The 13,302-nt window shown below is 34.6% G+C and overlaps 1 protein-coding gene and 1 long non-coding RNA gene across 2 annotated transcripts; both read right to left on the reverse strand.

The window, feature by feature from the left end:
- Positions 1-805: 805 nt before the first annotated feature.
- LOC109220231 lies at positions 806-2,398 on the reverse strand. Its single transcript, XM_019384688.1, has 2 exons — positions 1,307-2,398; positions 806-1,221 (listed from the first exon to the last, which is right to left on the reverse strand). The coding sequence occupies exons 1-2, from the start codon at positions 1,667-1,669 to the stop codon at positions 1,000-1,002; spliced, it is 585 nt and encodes a 194-aa protein (XP_019240233.1). The 5' UTR covers positions 1,670-2,398; the 3' UTR covers positions 806-999.
- An 8,504-nt stretch (positions 2,399-10,902) lies between these two features.
- On the reverse strand, positions 10,903-13,276 carry LOC109220230. Its single transcript, XR_002067046.1, has 3 exons — positions 13,078-13,276; positions 11,235-11,998; positions 10,903-11,128 (listed from the first exon to the last, which is right to left on the reverse strand). It is a non-coding gene; the product is annotated as an uncharacterized LOC109220230 (long non-coding RNA).
- Between the last annotated feature and the right edge of the window lie 26 nt (positions 13,277-13,302).

Genomic DNA, 13,302 nt, shown 5'->3' on the forward strand with positions numbered 1-13,302 from the left:
TTCAATTAAAGTGCAATACATTATTATTCTTCTATCAATTCTCTTATGAGGGTTCATATTGAATGGAGATTTCGGGTCCATTTTGTATATGTGGAGATGCAGCTGAACTAGTAATTTCATGGAGCACAGACAATCCTGGTCGTCGATTCTACGGCTGTAAAAATTATGAGGTAACCTTAGATTGTTATAATCGTTATTTCAAGATTTTATAAGCATCATCTCAAATTGTTTATGGATTTGCAGAAATATAAGAAAACTGGCTGTAAGTATTTCGCATGGTTTGACCCCCCGACTCATGAACACTTGAAGCCGGTGATTTTGGCTCTGCTTAAGAAGAAAAATCCATTTGAAGAGCATTTGCAGGAATCCAGAAAACAGAGGAACTGGAGGAGAATTTTTTTTTCTGATTTTAGGATTAATCTTCCTTAAGGCCATTGTATTTGGTAGTTCTCAGGATTGCTATATATTGTAATGATATTCTCATGTATTGGGTCCCTCATGCATTTGGCTCGTTGAAGTTGTTGTTTATGAGGGTTACCCCCTATTTTATTAGAGATGTATTCAAGCTCTTGTGTTATATTCCTATTTAGGTCATTAAAGTTTGTTAGTCTTGTCTTGTGTTATGTTCTTATTTAGCTTACAACAACCAATCACGGCTAATGCAGCTTTTGTATAACCAAAGGAAAGCAGTATAAAAAGAAGACCTAAATATACTTCATTCCACAAAATAGGTGTTCATTTTCAGACACCAAAACTGATTGGCAACACTTTACAAAATATAGCACTTGGTTGACCGTAGCAACACTTTACAAAACATATCACTTTACTTGGTTGTCCATAAAAACACTTTACAAAACATACTACATTATTGTCCATAGCAACACTTAACAAAACATAGCACTTTACTTGGTTGTACATAGCAACACTTTACAGAACATAACTCATTGTTATCCATAGCAATACTTAACAAAACATAAAGCTTAAGCAACACCAAAGTCTTCATTTCTTTTTCTTCTTCTTCGTTGGTTGAGATGATGAACTAGCTTGACTAAGATTGTGTTGTGATGTTGCATTTCTTTGAATTTGTCTTGTGCTTATGGCTTTTTGGCCCATCCACCTCAAGCCGGTACTTCTTGGTTGGTAAGCACATTCCTCTGTTGAAGCTGTAGATCTCTTAGTCTTAGTTCCGGTGCTAATGACCCTTGGATTTTGTCCTCCACTCTGCCAAAATACAGTATACTTAGTTACAATATTACATTCAATAGAAGGAAGATACACTAATTATACTTTAAGTTAGTTCACTTACAGTAAAAGAAGTGAACTCATTCCTTGCTTGAAACAACCCAATTTCACTGCCTCTACCTCTTCCAACCCCTCTACCTATTGCAGAAACACCTCTACCTCTTGCTGATTGTGAACTAGATGTTGTAGTATTACTAGTTCCTCTTTTTCTTCCTCTTCCTCGGCCATTTCCAGTAGTAGCATTTCCAGCAGCAGCATTCCCAGCAGCAACATTTCTAGTAGCAGATTTTTTATTGGGGCATCCCCTCTTGTTGTGTCCAAACACACCACAAAGGGAACAAGTCATCTCCATACCTCTCCTTGAAAGCTTCCCAAATTTTGGATGTTTAGTTTTCTCTCTTTTCCTTTTTTTTTGTCTGCTAGGCATGTTTCTAATAGGGGAGGTTCAATAGGGGGTGGCCTGAAGATGGCCATTGTTTCATACATGGCACAGGCCGGATAAAGGTTGAATAAGCCTTCAAGTAAGTGGGATTACGATACCAGTGTGCAATGTGGTGAATAGGTTCCATGTCCTTGAAATGCATACTAGCAATTGCATGACAACAGGGGATACCTTTTAACTGCCAAGCTCTGAAACTACAGGTCATATTCACTAAGGATACCACATGCTTGTATTTAGGATCTTCAATCTCATAGCCTGTTTCACCATTCCATCTTGGAGTACACTTCATAGACTTAGATAAATTATCCTGATAAACATTCATTGCTATTGGGGAGATATCACATATCCATGTCTCACAGAACTCTCTCATCTTACTTATCCTAATCATCAGCTTAATTTTGATTTCCTCTAACATTGTGATGATTGTCTTGCGTCTTTCAACCAAAATCCAGGAATTTAAAGTCTCATACATATTGTTTTCAACTATATCACACTTCCTATCGCAATTGAAATAAGCTCCGCACCAGGTTTCTTTTCTATAGTGGAGTAAACTTTTACATATGCCATCCCGAAGCTTGTCTAGCATATCAAGTTGGTCATTCAATTATGCAACACTAGAAGCCCTTGCACATCTCCAGAGAGTATTTCTCCTCTCCAATCCTCTCTACTCTTTTGACCAATTTGCAAGGATGTGCCTAGCACACATCCTGTGTTCACACTCAGGCAACAAGTCTCTTACAATATTAATTAAACCCTGCAGCATTCATAAAAATAGAAAAATATTTACTGAAGTAGAACAGAACAATAGTTACTGAGGCAGAACAGAACAATAGTTAATGAAGGAGAACAGAACAATAGTTAATGAAGGAGAACAAAAACTAAAGGAAAATAGTTACTTTCTGCATATCAGGCATCATTGTAAGGTCTCTTCCATCTTCCAACCCCAAATCTTCACTCAAACATTTCAGAAACCAAGTCCAGTTGAATGTGTTCTCCACTTCTACAACTGCCCATGCAATTGGAAACATCTGGTTGTTTCCATCTTTGGAGACAGCTACAAGAAGTTATCCCTTGCAAACTCCTTTCAAGAAACATCCATCAAGGCCAATAATTCTTCTGCATCCTTCCGGCCAGCCCCTTTTCATGGCATGTAAACAAACATAAATTTTAAAAAATACCAGTTTTTCATCACCTTGATCTTCTGCTTTCACCACACATGTACTCCCAAGATTGGTCTGCAAAATCATATCTCTATAGTCATAGAGTCTTTTGAACTCTTGATGCACATCACCAATGATTTCTTTCAATATCTTAGCTCTAGCCCTATGGGCAGTTGATCTCCCTACATAGAGGTCCAGTTCTTGCTTTATCAATTTTATCAACTCCCAAACCTTCATACCTGGCTGTGATATAATTTTGCTCTTGTATCTTTTTGCAAGATATCTTGAATTACACAACTTGTTCTTGTTGGTTGTATAACACTTGTGCACTGGATTATATCTTTTCACCTTAAAATTATTGGATTTGCCATCTTTACTAGCTGCTAGAAGCCATCCACATTTAGGTACCATACATTTAACCCTCACCCAATGTGGCTCATTTATGCAGTTCTCAATCTGCACCCATTTTTGAATTGCATATTTGGTGACCGCTTCCCTAAACTCATCAACATTTTCAAATATCAAGCCTAACTCCCAAGTTATTTTCTTGGCAGTAGGATCAAAGATGAATCTCTTCTTTTTATTTTTTCCTCCATTTTCCTCTTATGTTCTTCAGCATCTTCACCTTCCACATCTGATGCAAAGCTTTCAGCATCTAAAGAACCAACGTACGGCTCATCAGTCCCAACTAGACCTTCATACCTATTTTGCTTACTACCTGTACGCAGCTCATCAAACCCAATGTCTACACCTGCTTTATCTATGTTTATATCACCCCTCCCTTTAGGCTTTTCACTTCTTTTTCTCCTGCTTCTCTTCACCTTCTCTCTACCTTCACCCAACTCCTCATGAATATCAGATTAGAGGTCATTCTCATCAGGTACATTTAAGTCAACTTCATATGAACTATCAGAAGTCCAGTCTATGTCTACTTTTCCTTCATTTCCAGCAGCATCAGTAGCAGCATCATCAGAAGTAGAAGATTTGGAAGCAGCAGAACTTTCTAAAGTCCAGTGTATGTCATCAGAATCTTTATCTACCTCTCTTCAACCTCTTGGACCTCTATAGGCCTTCTTCTAGAAGCCTTACTACAACTCACACTTTCCCCCTTTTAACCAGGGTCATGTACTGATAAAGGGGCAGCATGAGTCACATATATTTCTAGTGTATCCCCATCCTCTAACTGATTGCAAATGTCTAAAATATCCTTATCAGTCAATACATTTACCAGCTTGTCATTCCTATCCATCGGGCATATATACAGCTCAATCACGTTAGTTAGGCCCATCTCCCTAGTGTAATCCATAAGCTCAAAGAAGGAAATCATATCTACATCCACGTCTAAAGTCATGATTTGACTGCCCCCCACATATTTACTAAAAGGACCAATAATTAACCCACCCCCATGATACCACTTTAAAGTAATAATTTTAAAAGACATTGTCCCTGAATAAAGCAGACAACAGGTTTCAATTTCATTTGCAAACAAAGAGTAAAAAAATCAAAATGGAGAATAAAGAAAGACATAACAGAATACAGAAAGAAAAAGACAACACAAGCTCAAAAGCCAAAGATTTCATTAGACAATGATAAGAGATTCCCTATAAAGATGTCTTAAACCCTAAAAATACTCCTGACGAAATACCCAAATAAACCCTAACTATTTCGACCCACCCATCTAAATCAAAATGGTTGAACAACCTAAAATGAGAATATTAACCTGAAAATGACGAAAGTAACAGCAACAAAGAGCAGATGTGTTCTCGTCGGATTCTCTTCAAAGGTTAGGGCTGAAGAACATCTTGGTGACATGGAATTATGTTTGTTAATCTGGTCGCGGAGTTGTTTTTAATGGACAGGGTTGGATCTTTTTTGGGTCGGGATTAAAGAAAGGGTCGGGTTGTCCATTTTAATTAAAGAATCGTTTGTTTTTTAAATTAAATAAGCGCGTGTATACACAACATTGAATATTAATGGGGCTGGTCAAAAGTAGTGTGTAATTGACACACATTTGAAAGGTTTGGTGTGTAAAGTTATACTCGTGGTCAACAGGTGTGTAACAGGGATTTGAGTGCAAGGTGGATGTGTAAACTATGTATTTTGCCGTCGAAATTAAAACATCTAACCTATTAGAAAGACCCACCCATATCTACCCGTTTACCGGACTAACCCGCCCCAACACTAACCTGACCCGAATAAAAAGTTCAAAAAAAAAAAAGACACCCCAGTTTGAAACACTTGGTGAAAAATATCAATCTTCTTGGAGCTCACTTGATGTAGAGATGAGTTGGTAGTGATATACCTTGTAGATTTTGGAATTATATAACTTTTTATGTCACGGTTTTGGTGATTTTGGGACCTTTTTTTAATTGAATTTTTTGTTTGGGTCGGGTTAGTATTTAAAGCGAGTTAGTACGAAAAACTAGTAGATATGTGTGGGTCTTTCTAATGTGTTAGATGTTTAATTTTGGCCAATAAGAAATTGCCACGTGGAATTTAAATAATTATTATTTTTAATTCAGCATTGACTTAACGGGCAAAGGGCATAAGTGAACAAAAAAGGTGGATGGAGGGATATTTTTAGCTCAATAGGTGAATGAAGGATATTTTAAAACTTTTTTCAATAGTTTAGGGGTATTTTTGATCATTTTCGGTTCAACGTAAACATTTTTTTAGTTGCGGAGATATATTATTCGATATTATTTTCCACACACTTGAAACTAACGTTGACCAATGAATATCTAACGGTAAATCTTCAAGTGTTGAGTCGCACAAGTTATAACACCGTGATATATTTAAAGTTGAAACATTAAAGAAATACTTATATATCACTTTATCTCTGAAGACAACATATAGATTCTACCTTTGAAGTGTGTAGAAAACAAAGGTTAAAAGAATAACTTTATCTTCTAAGTGACAGAGATCCTACGTTTTTAGTGTAGGATTGCTTATATGTGTTCGTAACACGCAGCGGAATATAATAACAATCCTAGGCAGAACTCTTCGTGTTTAAAAATTATTTACCTGTCAAAGATCGGATCTAAGACGTAAGTGACAGAGATCCTACGTTTTTAGTGTAGGATTGCTTATATGTGTTCGTAACACGCAGCGGAATATAATAACAATCCTAGGCAGAACTCTTCGTGTTTAAAAATTATTTACCTGTCAAAGATCGGATCTAAGACGTACTTGGTGAAGAGAGCCTTGTTTAAAATTTTCTTCGATAGTGCGAAGACTCTATGCGTATCCACACCGAGACCGATCCTTGCTATCAACTCTTTGATCAATGAAAACCTGTGAACAAATTGAACAAAAATATTGTGCTGAAATTTTTCTAAAAAATCTCAACTTAATGTTACATGACAAGAACTATTATTGTCAAGAATGTTTTTCTCTTGATTTTTATGGCTTCTCAAACCTTTTATTTTTCACTTCAAAAATGGAAGATGAAAAATGTGGAAGAATTAAGAGTTTTGCTACTGCAATGGAATGTCTTCCAATTCTAAATCAAGACTAAGTCTTTTAATATAAAAATTGAATCCATTTAAAAATATATCCCATTCTAAGTGGAATCAATATGACAAACTTTCTTTATTAACTTTGTAAAAAAATTCCATTGAAAAATATATCCCATTCTAAATGGAATGAATATGACAAACTTCCTTTATTAACTTTGTAAAAGTTTTCCATTGAAAAATATAACCCATTCTAAACGGAATGAGTATGACAAACTTCCTTTATTAACTTTGTAAAAGTTTTCCATTGAAAAATATATCATATTCTAAATGAGATGAATCTTCCAAGATCTTGAGGAGTTTGAATTGAATTCTTCCGTAAGAATTCTTTCATGAAATTCCATGTCCAATCAAAATTGGATCAAGTGTTCTTCATTAATATTGTATATATATACACCTTATATACACAAATATTAATTATATATATCTTATATAGATATTTCAACCAAGAGATACAATTTAATTTTCTGTCCAAATAAAAACTTTAATTTATTCACAATATTAATTATATCCTCTGTGCTAGCAAAGAATATAATAATATTTTATTTGGACTAATAGCTAAATTTATTTGACTAATTAAATTCCTTAATTTAATTATCAAATAATAAAGTAATTAATCCTTTTGCAATGATCAGAACACTCGTTAGCGTGCGACCCCATAGGTTCATTACTAAGCCGGTAGTAAATTGATCACATCAATATACTAATCAAGGGTGGCGTCTAGCAACACTCCTTAACGACCGGATAGAATGAAGTATACAATTTACTCTCAAGAACCAGTAGAAGAATAATGTAGTAATTCCTTCTGTCCTTATAGCTCTGGATCACCCTAGGATATGGTTCAACTGTCAAATCCAAATAGGCGACCAACTATGTGTTCATGTCAAATATAATCGACCATTGAATGACCTAAGAAACTCATTTCTTCTTTCATTCAATTGCCCTGACCAAGGTCTTAGTTTGTTCGTTTATAATTCATGACAACATGAAGCTTAAACTCATTACCAAGAGTTGACAGATTCTACCTTGGATCAATTACTAATTCTACAAGTATTTAACTGTACCCAATATCCTTTCAACTATCGCCCTAGGGCCATAGGTGTCTAGTATCAAAGCACAGTAAATAACTTTTCAATTACTATGACGATATCAGGTCAAAGGAAATTCTTACATCACATTCTTCAAGAGAATATCCTATTGACAGTTTATGGTAATTCTAACCATTAGGAATTATCCAATGAGTCGGTTCAATGATCATATCTTTATATGCATCATCTATCTATGCGAATTAGTTAATGAGATAAACTAATCTTTATCCAATAAAGACGATCACATAAATATTGATCTTACCAGATTACCAATGTCCAAATTAATAATAATTCTACGATCAAGAACAAATTTAGATTAAATTATAAGAAACTTGACTCTCATTATCATGATCTCCATCACAATGTCAAATCTCACAATTTAATCAAGGACCTTATCAAGTTAATCAAAAAATTAATAATAACTATGATAAAAGAATATCAAATGCGATATATATTTTATATCAAATAACCTTCACAAAAAATATGTTCAAATCATCAAATATGATATTGGATCTAGGGCATATATACTATATCCCTAACAATCTCCCACTTGCACTAGAGCCAATCGCTCTTGTACTTCATCCCCAATTTCCACTTGTGCTTGTCAAACTCCTTTGCACCAAGAGCTTTAGTGAATGGGTCTGCTGCATTTTCCTTTCCATCAACTTTTTGAATCTCCACGTCTCTACGTTCAATGATCTCTCTTATCAAGTGATACCATCGCAGAACGTGTTTGGACTTTTGGTGTGATCTTGGTTCTTTTGCTTGAGCAATGGCTCCAGTATTGTCACACAACAGTGGAACCGCACCTTCTGTTGAAGGAACCACACCAAGTTCAGTTAAGAACTTTTTCATCCATACAGCTTCCTTAGCAGCTTCACTAGCTGCTATATATTCTGCTTCAGTCACTAAATCAGCTACTGTAGCTTGTTAGGAACTTTTCCAACTCACTGCACCATCGTTTAAGGTGAATACATAACCAGAAATAGATTTGCTATCATCTCTATCTGAAGAGAAACTTGCATCAGTATAACCTTCAAGTTTCAACTCAGAATCTCCATAGATGAGGAATTGGTCTTTAGTCCTTCTTAAGTACTTAAGAATGGTCTTCACCACCTTCCAATGTTCCTCGCAAAATTTGCCTGATAACGGCTAGTCACTCCAAGTGCATAAGCCACATCAGGACGTGTACATGTCATGGTATACATGATAGCTCCCACTGCACTAGCGTATGGGATCCTACTCATGCGTTCTCTCTCTTCAGGTGTTTTAGGACAATCCTCCCTACTAAGAGTAATTCCAGTGCCTATCGGTAGATAGCCTCTTTTGGAATTATCCATATTATACCTCTTTATGATGGTATCAATGTACAAAGACTGGGAAAGTCCAAGCAGCTTCCTAGATCTATCTCTATAGATCATTATTCCTAATATATAAGCTGCTTCTCCCAAGTCTTTCATGGAGAACTGTTCAGATAGCCAAATCTTGGTACTTTGCAATGCCGGTATATCATTCCCTATGAGCAATATGTCATCAACATACAACACTAAGAATATAATTGTGCTCCCACTAACCTTTTTGTACACACAAGGTTCTGCTTCGCATCTAACAAAATTGAACTTTTCAATTGTCTTGTTAAAGCGAATATTCCAACTTCGAGAAGCTTGCTTTAGTCCATAAATGAATCTTTGTAGCTTGCAAATTTTATTATGATCAGACGAAGATGTGAAACCTTCAGGTTGTGTCATGTACACATCCTCTTCTAGCTCACCATTAAGGAAAGCTGTTTTCACATCCATTTGCCATATTTCATAATCATAGTATGCTGCTATAGCAAGCAAAATCCGAATTGTTTTGAGCATTGCCACGGGAGAGAAAGTTTCGTCATAGTTGACTCCTTCTTTCTGCCGATATCCCTTGGCAACAAGATGGGCTTTGTAGGTCTCCACCTTTCCGTCTGCTCCAATCTTTTTCTTAAAAATCCATTTACAACCTATAGGTTTTATATCCTTTGAAGGTTCAACTAAAGTCCCTACTTTATTTTCCTTCATGGATTCCATTTCGGATTCCATGGCCTTTTGCCATTTCTCATAATCAGAACTTTGTATAGCCTCTGCATAGGTCTTTGGGTCATCATCATTATGATTAACCTCATTTGATACATCATCTTGTACCATTAGATTTAATCTAGTTGGTATATGACGTTCTCGTGTAGACCTTCTAAGAGGTACTTGTACAACCAGTTCACCTTGTGCTGGATTTGGTTGGTGTTCAATTTGGTTTGGAACTGGTTCATTAGCCTGTTCTTGAACTACATTTAGTTCTTAAACTTCAACCGTTGAAGATGGCAACTTCAAAACTTCCAATAAAGGTTCTTCAACTTTGGTCTCATAATCTTTATATTGTGTTGATTCATTAGTTTCTTGAACTTCATTAAGTTATATTTCTCCATCATAATTTCCTTCTAAAAGAAATTCCCTTTCCAAAAAGGTTGCTCCTCTTGCCACAAACACTTTATGGTCAGAAGGGTAATAGAAATAATACCACATTGTTTCTTTGGGATATCTAATGAACCGACATTTATCAGATCTTGAGTCAAGTTTATCAGACTGCATTCTCTTAACGTAAGCTGGACAACCCCAAACTTTAATATGTTTAAGGTTAGGCTTACATCCTTTCGATGTCTCATATGGTATTGTAGAGACTGACTTAGTGGGAACTTTATTTAGTAAGTACGTTGCTGCTTCCAAAGCATATCCCCACAAATTTATTGGAAGATCAGTGAACCCCATCATAGATCTCACCATATCTAATAAGGTTCGATTTCTCCTTTCAGACACACCATTATGTTGTGGTGTTCCTGGAGGTGTCCACTGTGAGAGAATCACATTCTCTTTGATATACTTAGTAAAAACTTTACTAAGATATTCTCCACCTCTATCAGACCTTAGTACCTTGATACTTTTACCTGTATGTTTCTCAACTTCACTACGGAACCTTTTGAACATTTCAAAAGATTCGAATTTGTGTTTCATAAGATACACAAATCCATATCTTGACATATCATCAGTGAAAGTGATGAAGAAAGAATATCCACCTCTAGCTTGAATTTTCATGGTCCCATAAACATCTGTATGAATTAGTCCCAATAATTCAGGAGCTCTTTCTCCATTTCCAGTAAATGGAGATTTGGTCATTTTTCCTTTGAGACAAGATTCACAAGTTGGATATGATTCAAAATCATATTTGTCAAGGTACCCTTCCTTGTAAAACTTGTTAATTCTTTTCTCTCAAATATGACCAAGTCAACAATGCCAAAGATATGTATGATTTACTTGATCATCTCCTTTTCTCTTAAGACTTGAAACATGCATAATTGAATTAGCACACATTAGGTAAGACATAAACATCATGTTGAAGATAGCCATTCACATATAAATTATCACCATAATAAATTGAACAAATACCATTGCCTATATTTATGTGAAAACCACGTTTATCTAATATAGAAGGTGAAATTATGTTCGAAACAAAAACGTAATAACAATCGTCCAACATAAGTACTTTGCCCGTAGGCATTATTAAAGAAATTGATCCTACAGCTATGGCCGCAACTTTTGCACCATTTCCAACTTGTAGATTAATTTCTCCTTTCTTCAACCTTCTACTTAGTTGGAACCCCTGCAACATATTGCAAATGTTATAACCACTGCCAGTATCTATACCCATAATGAAACATCAATAGTAGTTAAAGAAACTTTGAAAATATTTTTCAATTAAGTCTTACCTTGTTTCTTATCATTTAGAGTTGCAAGATACTCCGGGAAGTTTCTTTTTCAATGTCCTATCTTCTTACAATGGAAACATTCAACATTAGTTTCTTTATTTTTACCCTTACCCTTCTTCTTAGAAGGGTTTCCAACCAACATGACAGTTCCTTTCTTCTTCTCAGATGCAAGTTGATTCTCATAATCAATCAGCATGTTAAGCATCTCATGAAGATCACAATCCATTTTATGCATATTAAAATTAATAACAAATTGTGAAAAGATTTCAGAGAGTGACTATAAGATCAAATCTTGAGAAAGCTCTTTACCCAATTTGCACCCCAACTTCTCAAGTTCTTCAATAAGATCAATCATACGATTGACATAGGGTCCAACTGGAGAGTTTCCAGTCAATTTGGATCCAAATAAAGCCTTAGATAGCTGGTATCTTGCTGTCCTGCTTTGTGTACCAAACATCTTCTGAAGATGTTCAATGATTGCAGTTAGATCCATATCTTGATGTTTCCTCTGTAGTTCAGAATTCTTCGAAGCGAGAATGATGCATTTGATAGTAAGACATTCTTCCAAGTATTTCTGATAAATCTTGGTGGCATCTTCATCATTCTCTTTTGGGACTTCTTTGGCAGGCTTATCGATCACATCAATAAGTTTTCCATGCATGAGAACAATTCTCAAATTTCTGTACCAATCATCGAAGTTTGGTCCTACCAACTTGTTGGTCTCAAGTATTCCACGCAGTGATATGACTGTCATATTGAGAAATCTAAAATATAGAAAAGAAAAAGCAATAATATAAGAACATATTTGCATATATCATAAAGACATGGACTTTTATCTAAATGATATTTCCACTAATAAATTTTAAACTATTTTCCCTCATTATAGTTTACGAAATCATTATTTCTGTTAGTGGATAAAAAGGAATCCTTTAACAATATGTATAAGCCTCTTGGAAGTCAAGTCGTTTCTCATATATATTTTAAAGGTAGGCGTCTAGTAAAAAATTGAATTATTCTTTCAATCCATACATCTAATGCAATAAATAATTTTAACATATTCTCGAACTATAAGTCTCCTGGTAGTCAGGCTGCTCCTTATAAACAAGAATTAAACAAAATTATTTACTTTGATGGATAGCTCTATAATAAAATATCTTATATTTATTATTTAAGAACTCAAATTTTAGTGAGAGGTAATTTTTACTAAAATAACTTTTAATAACATGAAAATCAAATCTTTATAGCATGTGAATTTAGTTCAAGTTGTCTACATGCTTAGTCTTAAATTAATTTACATCACATGTAATAAATAATTCAAAATTATGTAATGAACAAGCACGTGACAATAAAAACTAAATTCAACATATTCTAACATGTTTATCTTATATATATCACAAATATCACAAAAAAATAATCCATGCTAAAATATTATTGTTAATTAACATCTCATGAACTAATAACAATTAAGATAACAGTAGAATCCAATAACCTATTATAGATATTCGTTGTATCTAATACAAAATTTTTAAATATAAAGTACAAACTATCACAATAGTTAACTTATATGTATATATATTTTATTCACAATAAAATAATATAAATACATATGTATTCAAACAATTTGATTATTGCACAAGACACATGTATTATGGTTTGAACTCTTCAAATATAATCTTTAAAATATTTCGTAAATAAATTTTAAACACAATAAACACGGCTCTGATACCACTGTAGGATTGCTTATATGTGTTCGTAACACGCAGCGGAAGATAATAACAATCCTAGGCAGAACTTTTCGTGTTTAAAAATTATTTACCTGTCAAAGATCGGATCTAAGACGTACCTGGTGAAGAGAGTCTTGTTTCAAAATTTTCTTCGATAGTGCGAAGACTCTATGCGTATCCACACCGAGACCGATCCTTGCTATCAACTCTTTGATCAATGAAAACCCGTTAACAAATTGAACAAAAATATTGTGCCGAAATTTTTCTAAAAAATCTCAACTTAATGGTACATGACAAGAACTATTATTGTCAAGAATGTTTTTCTCTTGATTAGATCGGAAGAG

Source organism: Nicotiana attenuata, unplaced genomic scaffold, assembly GCF_001879085.1.
Source record: "Nicotiana attenuata strain UT unplaced genomic scaffold, NIATTr2, whole genome shotgun sequence".
Classification (NCBI taxonomy): domain Eukaryota; kingdom Viridiplantae; phylum Streptophyta; class Magnoliopsida; order Solanales; family Solanaceae; genus Nicotiana; species Nicotiana attenuata.

Bases quoted from the DNA above. Each gene is read 5' to 3' on its own strand.
- LOC109220231 (XM_019384688.1), bottom strand. From the start codon at position 1,669: ATGCCTAGCAGACAAAAAAAAAGGAAAAGAGAGAAAACTAAACATCCA. The intron at 1,222-1,306 runs GTAAGTGAACTA...GTATTTTGGCAG, and splicing joins ATGAGTTCACTTCTTTTACT to AGTGGAGGACAAAATCCAAG.